Source organism: Eufriesea mexicana, unplaced genomic scaffold (genome assembly GCF_001483705.2).
Source record: "Eufriesea mexicana isolate 0111107269 unplaced genomic scaffold, ASM148370v2 scaffold58, whole genome shotgun sequence".
NCBI lineage: Eukaryota > Metazoa > Arthropoda > Insecta > Hymenoptera > Apidae > Eufriesea > Eufriesea mexicana.
The window spans coordinates 535,264-555,503 of NW_016908222.1; the positions used below are offsets into that span (position 1 = coordinate 535,264).

The following is a 20,240-nucleotide window of genomic DNA, read 5'->3' on the forward strand; positions in this document are numbered from 1 at the left end:
CTTCCGCGCCGATCGCCCTTCTTCCTCTTTCCTCGATGGAGGCTGGCGTATGCATGTGCATCGCCGTCTCCGTGCGCGTGTTCCGCGCGCGCATGTGAGGGCGTGCGTGAGCTAGTATAATAGGAATAAGGAAAGTGATCCTCATGACGGACTATGTATGCGACGGACTGCCCGTTGGTATCCTACGCGTGCGTATACCCGCGATTCCGAGGAACGCCGGCGGAAATTCGACAGGCGATCGAGACGAAAAATATTTGCACGCGGAAGGAACGCCGGCGGTGAAAATGTTTTCGCCGACAATTAGCGTTACGAGAGCGCCAGGTTCGCGGAAACGATTAACGCGCAATTATCGAACGCTCGAGGAAAAAGATCGATATTTTCGAGCGCGCTGCCCGCGAATGTACCGAGATAACGATTAACGCGAAACTATCGCTACCGAATCTCGATCGGGGTTTTTCTTATCGTCTTTTCGATTGTCGCCGATAAGGCAATGAACGTGGCGCGCGCGCGCGCACGCGAAAGAGAGAAAAAAGAGAGCGGCGCGGTGTCTCGTCCACGGGAACGCGCGCCATTTTCAAAGGAAGACGAAGAATCGACGGAGAATCGTTCACCATCGCGTTCGAATTCCACGGTAATCGATGTCGGAAGAGGTGGAAAATATCCGCGAGACACGGTGAACCGGGCGAAAGGTTAAGACGAGCAAATCGGACGTGGCGCGATAGTGGTCTTCGAACCGGTAGTATAGAGGCAAGGGGAGGGTACGAGGCCTTGAAGAGCCATCGTTTATTCGCCGCTCACAAAGCTCCCCCTGCCTCGCTTGTCTCATCCTTTGCTCCGATTAATTTTATCGTGGCAACATCATCGGCGCATCGCAAATATTTTCCCCGCGGATTTGCCGGTCGAGAGAGCTCGCGGGGAACAGTTCCCTTCGGTTAATCGATTCGGCTCACCGTCTCGCCGATAAGCCGGATCAGCCAGCGATGACTTTTACACGCGGGACGGCAGCGGGACAGGGAGAAAAAGCGAGAGGAGACGAAGAAAAAGAGAGAGAAGTCTGTCCGGTTGAGAACCGTCTGGTGCAACAGCGCTATGCATTTTTGCCGGCGGCGGCGGCGGCGGCGGCGGCGGCGCTCTACACACGTGCAACAACCTCGTCCGAGTGTCCGTGTGTATGCCTACTACGCGCACGTGCGCGTCTACGAGCGTGTGTGTGCGCGCGTGAACCCGCGCTACACACCGCACCTACACGGTCGCGGACACCGACAAGTGCACACACGGAGGAACTCGCTCTGATAATATGTACACTGCAAATATACAATACTACAATACATACGTCGGTAGGGGCAGAGACCCAGGAAGGACGCTCACTGCGAGGCTTGGCTGGCTGGCTGGCCGGCTGCCTGTTCGCCCGGCTGCCAGCCTCTGCCTCTGCCTCTGCCTCGGCCTATCTGTAAAACCCGTGTCTCGTTTCCTTCTCCTTCTTTCTCTCGTCTTTCTTTTCCTCCGTCCCTATATCCTTTCCCCCAACCCCGTACCCCGCCCCTCAGCGCCTCTGCCGCTTCGCCACGGTTCCCCCCGCTGTCCCCCGCTTCGCCCCGTTGCCCCATTCCATCCCGTTTACTTTTTTCTTCTCCGCCGATTCTTCGTCTTCTTCCTTGCCTACCAGCAGGGGGGCAGCGGACCGAAAATCGACGCGCAAAATATCGCGCCACTTCCGGACGCGGCCATTTACGAATTCACCGAGGCAATGGTGCACGCGTGCGCGCTCGCGCTCACGCACCGCCGCGCCTTTTTTCGTATTCAGAGGCGGGAACCGTCCTGCGTTTACCGGGTGACACGCTGAGTTTTCGGACACGTATATCCCGGTAACCGCGAGACTGGCTTTCGATCCTCCCGGTCACGCCGTCGGCGAATACTTTTTCCGGTGTCGTCTGCCTTGTTCCGTGACACGGATGCGCGCGCATGCCCGACGTGCGCGCGCACCGTCGAAAGTGAAACGGGCTCGCCGCGCGTTACGTTTTTTAAACGTCCGCGAGTTCCACGCGATTTCGCGCGTCCCTCTCTTCCCGCTTCCGATATTCGGAAACTCCTTCACGTTTCAAATAACGATGTTAGCTCGGTAACCTTACTTCTTCGAGCGACGAATGCCGAAGTTCAAGCAAACGCGTGAATATTCAACGCGGCTCGCTATTTAAAGCGACTATGCACATATCGCCGGGCCGACGAATCCGTAACGAAGCTCTCGCGTCGCGTTCGATCGCGCATCGCGGAAACTCGCGACGGGACGGGACAAACGAAAGGAGGGAAGATCGGATTGTAACTTCTGGAACGAAAGAAGACGCGAACGTGCTCAACTCGTCGATGTAACGCTACACGCGGTGTCGATTGCTCCTTTGAAAATCGTGTCGAATTCGCGACGAAACGTTGTTTCCTGCTTTCATGGCGGTTTTCTAGACCCTCCGGTATCTCTTGGCCTACTATAAAATCCGACACCGTTTACGTTCCCGGAGCGCGAAGAAGACATTAATCAGCAACCGATAGCAGGCTGAACCGTCACGTGCGACCGGTGTGAATGCACTTTACGTTTTAACACTTTCGCTTTCCGCGTCGTTTTTTCTTCCTCCTGCTTGTTGTTGTCGTCTCGATAATCGAGGACTGCTGCACGAGGAAAGTTTCGCAGCGGCAGCAGCGATGGCGACGGCGGCAGACTTGTTTTATCAAGCAATTAACGAACGATCGTTTAACGGTCCTCGACGTCCGCCTCGATAGACAGTTCGCGGCTACTCGCCGGCTCATCAGACGAAAGGAATTTTCGCGATATTCTATTTTAAATAAGGCACACGCACAGGCCAGTGTTATCTTTCACGGAAATATCGAGTTTCGTGGCAGCGAGGAGGCAGCGCATGGCGCGCTATGTCGACGGAAAAGGCGATTCCCCGCTACTAGGCCAGGAAGTAGACCGGCGCACCCCTTCCTAGTCGACCTAGACCTACACCTAGACCTAGCCTAGCCTCACAGCCGCGGCGCGCGTTTCGCTCCTTTTGTTTTTGCTCGCCGCCTTTGTTGCACCTGCTCGCGCGCGCCGGTGCTGCTCTCTCGGCCGTGCTTCGCACTTTTCCTCTCTTCGCGCGCTCAGAAACCAGGTGAGCGGGGCTAGTTAAGGAAATGCTGCCGCGCACTTTCGCGTTCGAGTTACCGCGATAAACCGGACAACGGGTTTACGACGCGATAACTTTGGCGCTAGCTTTATGTTAATTCCCCGCTGGAATTCGTTTAGTTACCGTATCGCCTGGTCGCGCGTGTTAACCGCGGAGCGCGAGCTGCGCGGACACCGTTGCTCTCCGCTCGGGGTCGCGCGCCGACGTACCGCCGATTTCGCGCCGGAACGCGATTAAAAGTCGTACAGGCGAGCAACGTTGTCCGAATAATCCCCCAAGCATTTACATCGCCTCGAGTGACACGCGATCGGGAATGTTCGCGGGAAGAAATGCTCGGCGAGTAATGGCGATCTGACGCGAGGCTGCCGAGCGAGGAGGATCGACCTGCGCGAGGAAACCGAGTACCGTACGGACGACAGCGTACGCGTATATAACTATACTCGCCCCGCCTAGTCGACCTAGACCTAGACCCAGTCTATGCTCAGAATCCACTCTGCATCGTGTTTCGTTCCTTTATTTTTACTCGCTGCTATTCGCTGCTATGCGAGGCGTTACGTAACGACACGTACGACCCTTTCAACGCTCCTCTACGTCGCCTTCTTCTTCTTCTTCTTCTTCTTCTTTTTTTCCTTTTCTCGATCGTCCTCGTCTTTTTCTTCTTCGCGAACACGACCCTTTCAACGCTCCTCTACGTCGCCTTCTTCTTCTTCTTCTTCTTTTTTTCCTTTTCTCGATCGTCCTCGTCTTTTTCTTCTTCGCGATTCTTTTTCCCATCTCTCTCTCACTCTCTCTCTTTTTCTTCCTCTCCGCCCCTCTCCATCCACGGATTCTCCTTCCGATCCGAGCGTGTCCGTGATAATTTATAGCAACCGAAATATAGCCACCGATACTCCAGACTTTGCTCCACACGCCTACCGATACGATCGCTACTACTCGTTCGCAGAATAGATCGGCGCGCCAGATTCTATCGAACCAGATCCCGATCTCGCGGATCGTTCCTCTCGCGGGCTGAGAGGTATCTCGATGTGCTAGACCGGTTTCTAGCGGCTGATAACGAGCAGCTGTGTAGTAAGTGGCTTCGTTTACATCGGCTCCGTGTGCAAAACGACGTCGTTCCAGCGTCGCGTCTTAATCGCGAGACAGCGGGGCCCGCTCCGCTCGTCCGAGTTGGTCCGCTCTCGGACGACACGGACCTGCCGGGCCCAGCGGCAAATTGCCCCGTGTCACGATGACGATAAACCACGCTAAGGCTATGGTCGACCCGCGTCACCGACCAACACCTGTCCATCTATCTTTACCCTCCGCGCTGGCCCCTCCAGGCCGGCGAAGAAAACAAGCTGAACGGAGATTCGGTAACAAAACGAGCGTCAAGGAGAAGCTAAAGCGCGAATCGCGGATATTTTTTCGACATCGGTGTTTTTCTCGGCGAGTCGCGCGACTGCTTGTTATTCCACGTCGATCGCGTAGCCTCTCGCCGTGCGTTCTATTTTTTCTTCGATTTCCCCGATACCACCTCACAAACCGTGCCCAGTCCGCCTCTACTCGCGCTCTCCTTCCACGCACCTTCTTTCTTTTCCCTGCCCGCTCCGTGCCGCCGGATTACGTCGCCGGTGCTCGCGTCTGGCGATCTTTTTAAAAATACCCGGTCGAGTACTTGATCTAGGGCAACCAGGACATCCTCGAACCGCTCCGCGGCCGACCCTCGCGCGCCCGCGCCCGTATTCGCTGCATTTTTCACCGCCGACGCGGCCCCCGAGCGATCCGCGGCGCACCGGCGCGAGGAATTCCGCGCGCCGAGTCGCACGACCGGTTCGGGGAAACCGGCGGTCGAGCGTGTTACGCGCGTCGCACCGCACCAGAAATAAGTTTGAAATCACTGGCGGCTGTTTTCGAAATGCCGGGTCGGACGGTTCGAGAGGAATGGCAGGCGTAATAACAAGGGAAAAGAACGGGATCGAACGAGGACGCGGGGCCTTGCTCGGTCGAGTTGAAATGCTAATGGAATCGCGGTCGATCCGGTTAACCGGTGCCGATTAATATTTACAAATTCCGATATGTAAACGAGAAACGGTGGGACGAGCGAAAATCGCACGTCACCTTGACACCTGGGTGCTCGCTTAGCGAAAACGACGGTTCGACTTTGGTTCCGGTCGCGCGGAACCAACGCCCTCTGGATCGCGAAATCGGGTCGGCCATGATGAGGAATTACTCGATCTGCGCGGTTCGATTTTCAAAGGCAGAGAGATGGAATGCTCTCGGTCGAGCGAAGGGTTAATCGGGATTTAATCGGCTCGCCGGAGCCTTGTAACGCTTTGCGACGATTCGTCCTCAGCGTTAAAATGTGTGCCACGTCGTGTGCCAGCGCGCGACGCGCGAAACTTTCGTTCCCGACGTGTCTCGAGGGTCTTTCACGCGTTCCCGACCCCTCGAATCGCCGATCGATGATGATCCATTCGAAAATAACCCGCCGATGCCTATTCTTCGCCGCGGTTCTATTCTCGGTCGCACGGTGGCGCCTGCTATATTCCTCTCGCGGTTTACCTCGAAGTTAGCTCGTCGCCGAGCCCCTTTCTTCGCTCACTTTCACCTGCCATCACTCGCGGAACAGCTCGTGTGAACCCCGAAATCGGAATCGGTTTCCTTCCCTCGCAGACGCAGGGAAACGCGCGTCTTCCGCGACGCGGGTTGCTCGTTTTTGGGGTAGGTTCGGGGCTGCCGCGAGTTCCCGGGCTATTTCCGATGCCTATCTGGTAAGTTTGGCAAAATCGCGGAAAAACTTTGGGCCACTTGGCAACGCGCGAAAGTTCGCACACGCTCGGTCGCGCCGTGCACCGGCCCGGATCCGGATTTTAGAATGCCGCTTATTCGAGGAAAACGGACCACGCGACACAGGTGAAAGAGTCGGCAAGAACCGACAGCTTGTGTCAAAACGCGCTCAGTTCTCGTCGAGTCCATATTCCTCCGGCTAGATTGTAACGAACTCGAGGAAGAAAGAGAAAAGGAAGTACCCTTTTCTCGACGAGTTTGTTAAAATTTCTCGCGCAATTTCGTTGTACCCAGTTGGTCGAGAATTTATTTCGATGCTATGGTTTAGTAAAATTAAATTTAGTATGGTGTAGTAAAGACAGGGGTGAGAAGTATACAGCCTGCGAGTTGACTAAACGAGGTATTTAATCCTTTGCACTCGAGAGGTGACTCTCAGTCACCATTAATTAGTATATCAAATATAAAATTCCCTAACGATGTGTGGAATGTCGAAGAGAAATAATTCTACGTCTTAATTTGCATGTGATTTCTCATTTACCAGTTTAAAAATTTCGTCCACCCTATGACAGCAAGTCTTCGAATTACTATTTTTCTCCAACGAGAAAAGTATGGTCTTCACCATTTAATCAAATTCTAAAGATCGAGATTAATTAGTATATCGAATATAAAATTCCCTAACGATGTGTGGAATGTCGAAGAGAAATAATTCTACGTCTTAATTTGCATATGATTTCTCATTTACCAGTTTAAAAATTTTGTCCACTCTATGACAGCAAGTCATCGAATTACTATTTTTCTCCAACGAGAAAAGTATGGTCTTCACCATTTAATCAAATTCTAAAGATTGAAGTTAATTGGTATATCGAATATAAAATTCTCTAACGATGTGTGGAATGTCGAAGAGAAATAATTCTACGTCTTAATTTGCATGTGATTTCTCATTTACCAGTTTAAAAATTTCGTCGACTCTATGACAGCAAGTCATCGAATTACTATTTTTCTCTAACGAGAAAAGTATGGTCTTCACCATTTAATCAAATTCTAAAGATCGACGTTAATTGGTATATCGAATATAAAATTCCCTAACGATGTGTGGAATGTCGAAGAAAAATAATTCTACGTCTTAATTTGCATGTGATTTCTCATTTACCAGTTTAAAAATTTCGTCCACTCTATGACAGCAAGTCTTCGAATTACTATTTTTCTCCAACGAGAAAAGTATGATCTTCACCATTTAATCAAATTCTAAAGATCGAGATTAATTGGTATATCGAATATAAAATTCCCTAACGATGTGTGGAATGTCGAAGAAAAATAATTCTACGTCTTAATTTGCATGTGATTTCTCATTTACCAGTTTAAAAATTTCGTCCACTCTATGACAGCAAGTCTTCGAATTACTATTTTTCTCCAACGAGAAAAGTATGGTTTTCACCATTTAATCAAATTCTAAAGATCGAGATTAATTAGTATATCGAATATAAAATCCCCTAACGATGTGTGGAATGTCGAAGAAAAATAATTCTACGTCTTAATTTGCATATGATTTCTCATTTACCGGTTTAAAAATTTCGTCCACTCTATGACAGCAAGTCTTCGAATTACTATTTTTCTCCAACGAGAAAAGTATGGTCTTCACCATTTAATCAAATTCTAAAGATCGAGATTAATTAGTATATCGAATATAAAATCCCCTAACGATGTGTGGAATGTCGAAGAAAAATAATTCTACGTCTTAATTTGCATGTGATTTCTCATTTACCAGTTTAAAAATTTCGTCAACTCTATGACAGCAAGTCTTCGAATTACTATTTTTCTATAACGAGAAAAGTATGGTTCTGTAACGAAAAAAGTAATTCGAAAACTTTCAAATTGCACTGTCAAATTGACAGGTAAAGGAAATCACATGTCTTTCTTCTTAACGATTAGTTTAATTTAAAAACAATTATATATTATATTAATATTCTTAATATAAGTTAACTAAATCTGTTATCATTGTTTAATTGGAGCAACTCATACGTCAAACTGACGGGTTCCGTAAATCTAGGGTTAATAATTGCTTAGAAATGCACACCTAACGAAAAGTTTCGCCGTTTTTACTGTACATTGCAAATGGTTGGTACGTTTCCAAGTCTGTCGCAGTCAAAGGGTTACAAACCCCCCGCTTCGCAATTTTTCTCATATATCTAATCAATTTGTCAATGTCTCTCCTTATTCAATTTCCTCAAAGTTTTACCTCGTCTTCGCTCACCGACCATCTTTTCGTGGTAGGTTCAGTGTTGAACACGAGTCACCTATCGTTTTATTGCGATTAGTATCACGGTTAATCCTTTGCACTCGACGATTTTTTGGCTGAAGAAGAGTAGGAGAGTAAGAGATTATCTGCTATAAAATTGACGATACTTTTTGAGCAGTAAATAAGAAATAATACAAAAGAACGTTGACACGTAGAATTCTGTGATTTCGATACCTCGCACACCATTATCTTAAATTTGACGTATTAATTAACACTAGAATTATCAACTCAGTCAAAATGACTTGTCCCAAAATTTTCCTGTTTCCGATCACCGAACACATACACCTGCTTTAAGAATAAAATTCGTATCGACTCGTATTAAGCAAGAACTGTAACCAATATATTCACTCATATTCATCGTACCGCTGAAATGACTATAATCTGTGCACGTTATAGTTAGGTACCCATTAACCTCTTAGGCACGGCTGAATTTTGCGCGGGGCTGTTTCTCTGTACGGCAGAGTTCAACGCGAATTACGTGTAAATGATACGGCACTGCAATGTGTGACGGATAATGCTGTTCTTTGCACGAGTACATTGGAATGAAGTGTTTGATGATTAAATTATTGTATTATTATTGCATGATGATTAACTATAGTGGCGCGTCGTATAGAAATATGACATCCGCGAAAGCCACTATAGTGGCGCCTAGTGCCTAAGAGGTTAAAGATCGGTAGTTCCAGTGTTAATACCGATCTTCGAAATTTTATCAAATGGCGACTGAAGGGCAAAGGGTTGATATTCCCTCCTTTCCCGCTTCGGCATTTTTCATATTTCTGTATCCATAAATAAGTCGTCAATTGGATATTTGCACCGACGCGACGATTAGCCTGACCCCCTCCGGAGCGTAATTTTCGATCACGGCTATCGGCGCTTAGGCGTCGTGAGATCGGATCACCTGGCTGGAACGACAGGTAACTCGGAGACCAAACGTTGCCCTCGAAAACGTTAGAAAGCGAGCGCGCGGGAGCACGGCTCTGGCTCCACCTACGAATTAGCATACGACCCGTGCATTCTAAACGCGTGGGGAAAAACCGATCCGGCCGGTGTCCGTAGCGTAACGCAATCCTCGTAAATCGATCGGGGCCTGCGAGCAACGGAGTAGCCGCGGTGCCGTGATTCCAATATGCAAAAGGGGGCCCTTTAAGAGCCAGCTTGAATTTTCCCTCGGCCGAGTTCGCGTCCACCGTGGTCGGCCACCGCAATGGGAACACGGCCGCCGTTGGTGGGGCGCCCCGCAAAGTTACCAAATCGCTATGGCGTAACATTTTGCTTATTCACGTTCGATTATACAATCCGGCACACTTTTACTCGGCCTCTCGGCTGCCTCTCGAGAGGGTCTACCTGTGCCTCTGACGCGGTGTGTCACCGGGCCCCGACTTCCTCGCGGCCGCCATGCTCTTCCATCTTTCTTCCTTCCTTTCCGCCAGAGACACGCCGATTTTCGCACCCTCGATCGCGACCGTTACCTAGCTCCTCCTCATCGATCGATTCCTTCGCGTTGCTTCAAAGATCGCTTTTTGCTTCGAGCCTCGAAGAACAGATGGAAAGAACGAAGCGGACGCGGAGGAAACGTAGAGCGGACGTAGAGCGGACGCGGAGCGGGGAAAAAGGAAAAAGGTTGGTAGCAGGAGTTTCCAATCGGTGTACGCGTGGAAGAGAAACGGGGTTAAACGCGTTGCCACGCTTCGGGAACACTTTCAATCAGGGAAAGTCCGGCGCAGACGATGCTACCGCAGTCGGTTAACCGAGGAGGAGGAGGCGGCGGGAGGTTGGCAGCGATCAATGAGCAGCCGTACGATAAAAATCCGTGCAGCTTAGTTTCCGGCGGCCTGTCCGCGGTGTATAATCGATAATCAAAAGCGGCTGGAGCGAAATTGCAGCCGCTCGACTCGACGGGCTTTCCACTCTCGGGGCAGCCTCTTTTCGAGCGGGGCTCGCGGCTGCTGCAACCTTGGCTGCGATCCAATTCGAGCACGGCTGAAATCACCACGGGGCCAGGTGTGTGTCCCGGCGAAATCAGCTGTCGTTTGCGTCCAACGCCATCGGAAAGTCGAAAAACAGGTCGTGATTGCGCGAATTCGCTCGCGTGTCCTTTGTCCTTTAAGGTACCACCTCTACATCCTGTCAATCGCGGTCTTATCCTCGTATGATCGCCGAGACTCGAGTCCACAGTTGCGAGATCGAAAGGGAAATCGAGTAAATGGAACGCGCGCGAGAAAGAGAAAATGGCGCGAAACTATGGAAGCGGGGGGGAAAAGGGGAGAAATGGAGAGGAAAAGAGAGGAAGAGATCGGTGGACGGACGGAGCGGATGGCGTCGCGGCGCGCGCGACGGCCAGGAAGCGAATCTGGGCCGTTGAATCAGGGAAAAGCAAGTGGGTCAAGAGAACGAATGGCTCGGCTGATGTCGGCGTGGTTGCGACTTCTGCCGACGAGGATGACGAGGCTCGACACAGGTAGAACGCGGCGCGTAGCACACCGCGTATGCACGCGCCATCTTCCGCCTCTTCCCGCCCCCTGCCGCCTCCTCATCTTCCTCTGCAGGCACCCTCTCGAGCGAAGCCTGCTGCAGGGGACTCGCTACTCCTTTCACTTTGCATCTACCTGCCACGAGGAAGTCGCGAGGCTGTCTCTGTCCCTCGTCTCGGCCCGACTAGTAGACTCGCTAGACACGCTTCCTGCTGCCGTTCAGCTGGCGTTCACCGGCGATGTGGTTACGTGGAAATTGAGCACGAGCTTGGCTTGACCGATATTCCTGGCGGGCCGAGAGCGCCGCTTTTATTAATTGCACCCTTCTCGCTGTCAATCCGAATTTCGCTTTGTCTCCGACACCGCTGGAATTTCTAGTGCAACTCGTGATTTGCTTCCAGGTTGTCTCCAATTTCCGCCAAGTTCCATCTTTCTCGCGCGAATTTACCTCCAATTGGCTTCAAAGCAGCTCTAAATCTGTCTTCGATCCGTCCCACGTTTGTCTCCGATTCACGTTCAATTCGTCTCGAATTCGGTCTAAATTTTCTTCGGGTTCGCTTAGGATTTACTTTGAATCCGCTTCAAAGTCGCTATGAATTTGTCACCGATCTGCTTCAAAGTTGCTCTGGGTTTTCCTTCCATTTCTCTCAAATTTGTCTCCAATCTGCTTCGAATTCGTCTCAAATTCGATTTAAATTCGTTTCGAGTTCATTTAGAATTTTCCTCGAATTTGCTTCAAAGTCGTCCAAAATTTGGCTTCGATTCGTCGCAAGTTTGTCTCTAATTTGCTTCAAATTCGATCTTCCGACTTAAATTTACTTCGAATTCGCTCAAAAATTTCCCTCGATCTGCCTTTGATCCGTCTCAAGTTTGTCTCCAATTTACTTGGAATACGCCTTGAATTCGCTTTAAATTCGGTTGGAGTTCTCCTCCAGTTTACTTCGAATTCGCTTCAAACTTGCCTAAATGTGCCTCCAATTCGTCTTAAACTTATCTCAAATGTGCTTGAAGTTCAAAGTCACTCTGAATTTCTCTTTCATCCGTCTCAAATTTCCCTCCAAATTGATCAAATTCAAATTCGTCTCGATATTCTTTAAATCCCCCCCACACCTCGAGTTCCCCTGAAATTTATTCCAAATTGGCTTCACCACTTATGCTGGCAAGAAATTCACAGACGCGTCAGAACGGTCCAGTGTTTCTGTGACAATTGCCTGACGATGTGTATACCACGTTGTTCACGATTTTGGGACAAAAGCATTACGACGTGCGTGACACGTCATTAACGATTTTGGGACAAAAGCATTACGACGTGCGTGGCACGTCATTAACTATTCTGGGACAAAAGCATTACGACGTGCGTGACACGTCATTAACGATTCTGGTACAAAAACATTACGACGTGCGTGGCACGTCATTGGCAATTCTTTGACAAAAGCATTACGACGTGCGTGGCACGTCATTGATGATTCTTTGACAAAAGCATTACGACGTGCATGGCACGTCATTAACGATTCCGGGACAAAAGAATTACGACGTGCGTGACACGTCCATAACGATTCTGGGACAAAAGCATTACGACGTGCGTGACACGTCATTAACGATTCTGGGACAAAAGCATTACGACGTGCGTGGCACGTCATTAACGCTTCTAGTACAAAAGCATTACGATGTGCGTGGCACGTCATTGATGATTCTTTGACAAAAGCATTACGACGTGCGTGGCACGTCATTAACGCTTCTGGTACAAAAGCATTACGACGTGCGTGGCACGTCTTTCCAGCACAAGTGGTTAAAGTTCCCCGAGTTGGTCTCCGATTCCTCCGAAATTGGTCCCAATTTTCTCCGAATTCGTTTTAAATTCCCCTTGAGATGGTCTAAACCTCGCGAGCGATTGGCAGGAAATCCTTGACGCGTGGTAAACAGGAATCGGAGTCCGATTTAAAAAGCTTTCTTGCATTCGATCGAGATAATCCGTGTGGCGATCTCGTGGAAAAGCACGCTCGATATACGGAACACGGTGAGGTGGTTGGTGGCAAGAACGACGACAGACCTGCGACCGGATTAAGGGTATTCATCGGGATTCGCAACCTGGTCGAATCGGTAGACAGAAGCGCGTCGTTACGAGCTATTTTCACTATTTCCACGTCGGAAATAGCAGCGATGTATCTCGAACCACTTCGCGTAAACGAGCTCGTTCATTTGCTCAGTTTCCCTGTCTTTCTGTACCTATCGACGGACAGAGATCGGAAAGATCTAGAGATCGATATAGTACAGACGAATCGCGGGATCAATTGGTGTTGAAAACATAAGTTTAACCACTTGCGCTATAAAGACGTGCCACGCACGTCGAGATGCTTTTGTTCCAAAGCCGCCAGCGACGTGTATACCACGTCGATATGCATTTGTCGCAGAAACAAAAACGACGTGTCTGCCACGTCGGCTAACAGTTAGCTCGCAGACGCGATGGGTCATCAATGTAACGCCTTGCCACATGTGATATTGTAGAGTGCGGCACGGCAACCGAAAGTTAAATCGTAGCGGAAGTGGTTAATTGTAGTCAAAAATTAATCTAGGAGATAAGATACGAGTAAATAGTTTGGAAGATATGAATCCCTAGAACGAATGTTTATATAAACATTCGATAAGAATTGGGGGTTTAGAACGCGCGTGTACCCTCTTGACATTCTCTCAGCAGTCGGGTACAGCTGTAGATGTGTCTTAGAGGAGTCAGACAGTCTTTCGAGAGAAGCACTATAAGAAACATATACCTTTCTTGAGAAATAAAAGATTTTGACAGAGAATATATATATGTGTGTGTGGCTATAATTATGAAAGTGGTCTAAGTCATCGATTTAAGAGGACCGATTTTATCACTTATTTCGTGTTGCATTCATTTAAATTACGATAAAATATATTTATTTTCTGTAAAACAGTGAAGAATCGAATGGTTAAATTGAATTTGTAACTTTATCGCAATTAATTTTATAATTTAAGAAATATATACCTTCCTTGAGAAATAAAAGATTTCAACAGAGAATACATATAACATATATATAAATCGTTCCTCTTAAGTCGATGGCTTAGACCACTATCATTATTATAAGTACATACATATGTCTATACATATATTATAATTATGAAAATGGTCTAAGTCATCGATTTAAGAGGAACGATTTTATCATTTATTTCGTGTTGCATTCATTTAAATTACGATAAAATATATTTATTTTCTAGAAAACAGCGAAGAAATGAATCGTTAGATTCAGTTTGCAGCTTTATCGCAATTAATTTCATAATTTAAGAAATATATATCTTCCTTGAGAAATAAAAGATTTCAACAGAGAATATATATATGTGTGCCTATAATTATGAAAGTGGCCTAAGTCATCTTTAAGAGGAACGACTTTATCATTTATTTCGTGTAGCATTCATATATATTACGATAAAATATATTTATTTTCTGCGAAACAGCGATGAAATGAATCGTTATATTGAGTTTGCAGCTTTATCGCAATTAATTTTATAATTTATGACGTATTTAAAGCTTTTAATATTTCGGAAGCAAATATAAGTGACTTAAACCACTTTCATAATCACAGGCACATATACCTAGTTATTTTCCTATTAGTACCCATAATCACAACAATTAGGAAAGAAAATTTAAATTTAATTAAATTCCACTGATAAATCTGCAGATTCGTATTTACGTTCTTACGCGATTAACCCTTTGCACTGGAAGCTTTATTCGTGGTACAGAACAGCAGCTCGAAGCTTTCCTTATATTCTTACAAGCTCCTATAAACTCTTACAAATTTTTAAAACAAAGAAAAGAATTATCCTGTTTCGATATTCCACGTGTACTTATCCTTATTCGTCATTTAAATTATAGCATCGAGACAAATGGCGACTGAGAGTCAGGTCTCGAGTAGTGAGAGGGTTAATCGCGTATGCACCGATTTTTCACCGATTTCTATCATTTCGCGAGAATCTTTGGAATTAGAGAAGCGAATCTTGTCCTATTCGAGGTGTTGTCCTGTGAAATTTTAAATTAAAATACCGTAACGAGACACGAAGCATGCTTTAACGTAGTTGCCAAGATCGTCGTTGATTTTATGGCTGAGAAGCTTCGGGTCGAGGCTTCCCTCTAGCGAAGAAGTCTTCGGGAGCAAGGGGTTAAATAAAACCCAACCCCTCGGGGTCCAGTGTCGATCTGGACTCTGTATTTCGTTCCATCCGTTATAATTCCAGCCCTTTGTGACGAAGAAATATTTTTAGTTTCCCTATTGCACGGCGCAGGACGAAAGACTACGGGGTACTCACACGGTACCCCATAAACACGAGCGAGGAATTCGTCGAACGAAAATCCATTAAACACTTTCGCTAAGTACGATAACAGAAACAATAATAAAATTTTTCACGACACGTGTGATCGAGACAAATGGCGACTGAGAGTCAGGTCTCGAGTAGTGAGAGGGTTAATCGCGTATGCACCGATTTTTCACCGATTTCTATCATTTCGCGAGAATCTTTGGAATTAGAGAAGCGAATCTTGTCCTATTCGAGGTGTTGTCCTGTGAAATTTTAAATTAAAATACCGTAACGAGACACGAAGCATGCTTTAACGTAGTTGCCAAGATCGTCGTTGATTTTATGGCTGAGAAGCTTCGGGTCGAGGCTTCCCTCTAGCGAAGAAGTCTTCGGGAGCAAGGGGTTAAATAAAACCCAACCCCTCGGGGTCCAGTGTCGATCTGGACTCTGTATTTCGTTCCATCCGTTATAATTCCAGCCCTTTGTGACGAAGAAATATTTTTAGTTTCCCTATTGCACGGCGCAGGACGAAAGACCACGGGGTACTCACACGGTACTCCATAAACACGAGCGAGGAATTCGTCGAACGAAAATCCATTAAACACTTTCGCTAAGTACGATAACAGAAACAATAATAAAATTTTTCACGACACGTGTGAGAAATACAATGAAATAAAATTAAATAAAATGAACGTTTGTCTCGGATAACTATGACGAGCGTGAAATATCGAATATCGAGTCACCCCTTTCGCGTGGGTAAATTTTTCCGATGTTATCACCGGGACAAATTAATTTTCAATTCCATTTTCCCTTTCCTACGAACCTCGAACTCGTACCCCGAAGTAATCGTATTATTTCACGAAACAGTGCGCTTTTAATACCTCTGCGAGTCTAACCTAACTCTGCACACGATCTCGACTCTTCGACCCGATGTAGGACACTACCTGGAAGCTTCTCTCACCGGAAATCGATGCTATTTTTGGGAATAATTCGAAGAGAAATCTTCGCGGGGGTTAGTTCGAATTTCGCACCTAGGGGACAGACATTGACCCGGATCATGCGAATGGCGACCGACAGTCGCATTCCCTGCGAGGAGTCGATAAAATGGATTCGGCGATAAGGATCCTCGGCTAATTCGCGCGATGCGGGTAGGTCAAGACGAGTTAGCCTCGAATGTTCTCGAAACCATAACGCCGGTGGATCGATTGTTCGGAATGATTCCGTTCGCATGAGCGTTGGAACGGGTGGCTTTAAGCGAAATTATTTATGGAGCGTAATTACCTAAGAGGCCGAGACACTTTCTTTCCTCGTCCGGAATAATCGATACCCAGCGAGCCGAAATAAACCCGAGCCGTGTCGTCGTTGCGTCACGACTATCGAATCTCTCTCTGGATATCGCCGCGAGATGCTGAAATTACTGATTTATTGGTCGGCTTCGATCGAATCCGCCGTGTCGGGATCGTCTGGTACCGTCAGACTCGTGGAAACGGGGTCGGAGGAACGCCTCGCGTCCCGACGTCCCTTCACCACGTCCCCCCGAGCAGAAAAACGGAGGAAAAGAGGGAAAGAAAGAGAGAAAGAGAGAAAGAATGAAAGAAAGGGGGGAAAAGTATATCGCTGTTTGAATCGCGGTGCAGCAAACGGCCTCGAACCAGCGACTGCGATATTTTCGCAGAATTCCAAATGAAATTTGAAATTTCAATATCCCTCGAAATGTTGCAACTGCGCCGCGATGTTCGAGGCATTTGCAATTCCGAAATAGAGGACTTTGCTGACCCAATGTGACCTCTGTGAACGTTGGACACCGCCGCGGCGCCGTCCTTCGTTTCTCGCGGGAAACGCGAGATTGCAGGACGACGAAGAGCGAGAAGGGTAGAGAGAAGAAAAGAGGGAGAGAGAGAGAGAGAGAAGAGAAACGTGGGAGAGAAAGATAAAACAACGAACTTACGTGTAGGAGGCTGACGATAATGCAAGTGCTGCAGACTCTGCGTTTGATGGTGGTGATGATGGTGGGGCGGTCCCATTGTCGGGCCCATCGCGTGGTTGCCGTGTTGATGGTGAGGCGAGCTCCCTCTGTGCGGATGGTACTGGGAGGGATGATGCTGATGAGGATGATAGGAGGGCGGCAGAAAGCTCGCCGTCGACGGATAAACGCCAGGACTGTGACAGGCTGACCTGCCAAGCGCTGCTGTCGGACAGTCGATAAAGATATTCGATAAGAAACCGCTCGTCTACGCATCTTTCCGTCTCTAACTTTAAAAACACAGCTTTTCCTCGCGAAACCCGCCGTTCGTTGGCGAGAAGAAGACTGACAGACAGGGCAAAGATCGGTCAACGATCGGTACGCGAATTCTCATCCTTCGATTTGGGCTACCGCCTAATCGTTTGAAGGCAATTGCGTACGGTACAAGAAATAGGACGAGATATGCTAAATCTAGGTGAGTCAGACAACGCGATAAAGATGATAAAGAACGGTGGTAAAGAAAGAGCGCAATTGTGGCTATCCAACTGTCATCGTTGTCCAAAATTACGCGACAAACGCGATCGCATTCGATAATTAGGATCGAAAATGAAGCTAGAAAGCGTTAACTTTGGTACTTCGAGATAGAGACGAGTATCTATTACTGGTCAAAGATAGAACAGCTCGAGGAACTCGACGGTAGGTTAGCCAGCGTGATAAAGCAGTAGCAAAGACAGGGGACCAGTGTTGATCGTTCGAGTTTTGGTACTTCTACCGTATTAGCATATTCCGGTGCTAAATATGGAGTAGGAGCAATCAGACGGTCTAGTGTCATCCTGCCATGTCTCTTCTCGCAGAGGAACGGTGGAAACGCGCTTTAGCGTTCAAAAATGATCGACGGAGCGGAATTAAAGAGCGCGAATGATTTCAAGTGTGGGAATTGGGACGATCGGTCTGTCAACCTCGTGAATTATCACCGACGTCGTCTCGGTGTCGTCTGGGGCATTGGTCTAGACCGATTTAAAGCGAAATAAAAAAAGAATGGCCGAGGCTGGCTTTGGCCAGCTCGTAATTGGACGTGAAATAACGTAACGCTTACCTGACGACAAGTGAGAATGATGGGACGCTAGACTTGGCTGAAGGGACGAGTTAGGGTTGAGCCTGGCTTTCAGTAAGAGATTCGCGTCCTCGTTACCGCCCGAGGACGTGCTGGACTCGACGTCGCTGACTCCGCTGTCCGCGGGGCTGGCTGGCAGTGATCCGCTTCCTGTTTGCATGCAATGGAACAGAAATGCACGAGTTTCGTTTGGTAATCGCGTCCAGGTGACTGACCTCGACAGGACCCGGCGATTTCGCAACGTCTCGCGCGCTTTCCTTCTCAACAGCCGTACACGCTGCTCGACACGATCGCGAAATCGACCGGGTCGTCGGAGTCATCGAACGCGGTGCGGGCGATTTTCGCGCGGCGTATGGCGCGGGTCGCGCAACGAACTCGGAGGCGCCATCTGGCCGGAGTCTGGCGCAAGCTCGCGGACGGCGTTCCTTCCGCACGGTTTCATCGCGCATCGCGTCCCCGTCGACGAATTGAAGTCTCCGAGGTGGTCCAAAGCGGAGCAAAGGACTGCTCGCGTCGGTTTATCGAGCTGCACCGCCGAACGTGTTTTCGCGTGCGCCGTCAATTAAAGGCATCTTTATGCAACGGGCGAAGGTCATCCGGTCATTGGGTATGCATATCGCTCGTGCTTCCCACGGTCTCTTTCTCTCCCTCTCCCTCTGCCTCTGCCTGTGCTCCGCTGCTGCCCGTGCAGACCGAGAAACGGACAGAGAAAGCAAACGATTGGAAACCAGTCCTAAAAGGTCCTGTCCGTTGCACGAGTTATCCGTCTCTCCGTCTCCTTTTGCTTCCTTCCACGCCACCGCCGCCTCCCACCGGTTCCCTCCGGTCTCCGGCGTCGTCAGCGTCGTGGCGCGGCATTGTATAAGCTCGCGGGTACCGGCACAGACGCGTTACATCGCGTGGTTGCTCGGTCTCCGTAACGAGCGATTATTTCGGTAATCGACCGGCCCGGCCGGGTACTTCTGAACCGGATCGCCGGTGAACGCGTCGCGAGTACACCCGTGGCCGGCTTACGCAACGATACTTTGCAAAACGCCGAATCACGTGCGGGGCTGGATAATTTACGCGAGACGCCGTTACGTGCTCCCCGATCTTTTATTTCTTTCTCGCCTCTGCTCTCCTCCGAGGGGGACGACACCCGGCTATGCTCCCCGATTTCATCCTCGCCGACCGTTTATCTCAGCCCGAAAACCGACAGACCGGCCAACGGAGGAAGCAGTAGAGGAGGGCGAAAAATCGGCGCGGACCTCTCGAGATGCTCGTTTTCGGGGTATTTCTTCCACGGTGAAATCCGTGCTGGTCGGTGGGACACGGGAAGCGGAGAAATCGATATTGCCGGTCTGCGCGACGGCTAAACAGGAATTTTCGCCTTTTTATTGCCACCTCGTAGTCTCTAACGATTAATGTCAGCGGCGGGGAATCGCTGGTGGAGCGGACGAGCCAGCCGAGAAACGGCCAATGGGAGCGCGCGGAACGCTTTACCTGGCGTGCCCATGAAAAGCGTGGCGAGAGAGGAAAGTCAAACGCGCGGCGCGGCGTGGCGCGGCGGAGCCACGCCGGAAGTGATTTCCTGTCGGCTGTTTACCAGCCAGCCGTCGATATTGCTTTGTAAATATTATTATTGGCCGAGCAGAGCCGCCGCGATGAAAAATCGATGCGCGCCTGCTCCGTTTTACCAGCCGCGCGCGCGAAAAGCCGGCTTCACGCCGCGTCCGCGATCTCGCTTGCTCGCGCGCGCGCGCCAGTGAAACGGAGCGATCGTTTCCGTTGCTTTCTCCGCCGTTTTCTATCGCGATCGCGACTCGAAGCTTCCATCTTTGTGACGAAAGCGTGGCACAGCACGGCCAGACTACTCACCTGGTGTACTGGTGGTGGCGATCGTGGCAGTGGTGTAGGACGGTTGGCCCATCTGAGCGTGGCCGGCCAAGTGGCGGCCGTATCCGTTTTGCACCCCTAATCCGTGCTGCTGGGGATGCTGCGAGAGAATACCGTGCAGCAGACGAGTGCCCGTGGTGGTCGTCGTCGTACCGGTCGATCCTGGTTCCGCTTTCACGCTCGCCAGGCCCAGTTGTTCCTTCTCGTTCGCATCGTGTGGCTGAACCTCCCTGGTGTCCACTGAAATCACACGAATACGGCAAACGTTAGCTTCTCCCTTTTCCTCTCT

At 49.1% G+C, this 20,240-nt stretch overlaps 1 protein-coding gene across 4 annotated transcripts in view; it reads right to left on the minus strand.

Annotated features, from left to right (window-relative positions):
• Positions 1-20,240, minus strand: part of Eip74EF (Ecdysone-induced protein E74) — a 183,786-nt gene that overhangs the window by 13,487 nt on the left and 150,059 nt on the right. For 3 of the 4 annotated variants that reach the window (XM_017909798.1, XM_017909786.1, XM_017909793.1), the window contains exons 5-7: positions 19,934-20,191; positions 18,059-18,226; positions 16,948-17,187 (exon numbers count right to left, since the gene is read on the minus strand). In XM_017909798.1, coding sequence (XP_017765287.1) covers positions 16,948-17,187; positions 18,059-18,226; positions 19,934-20,191 — 666 coding nt within the window. The remainder of the gene's footprint in view (positions 1-16,947; positions 17,188-18,058; positions 18,227-19,933; positions 20,192-20,240) is intronic. The other variant, XM_017909806.1, reaches the window with a different exon arrangement.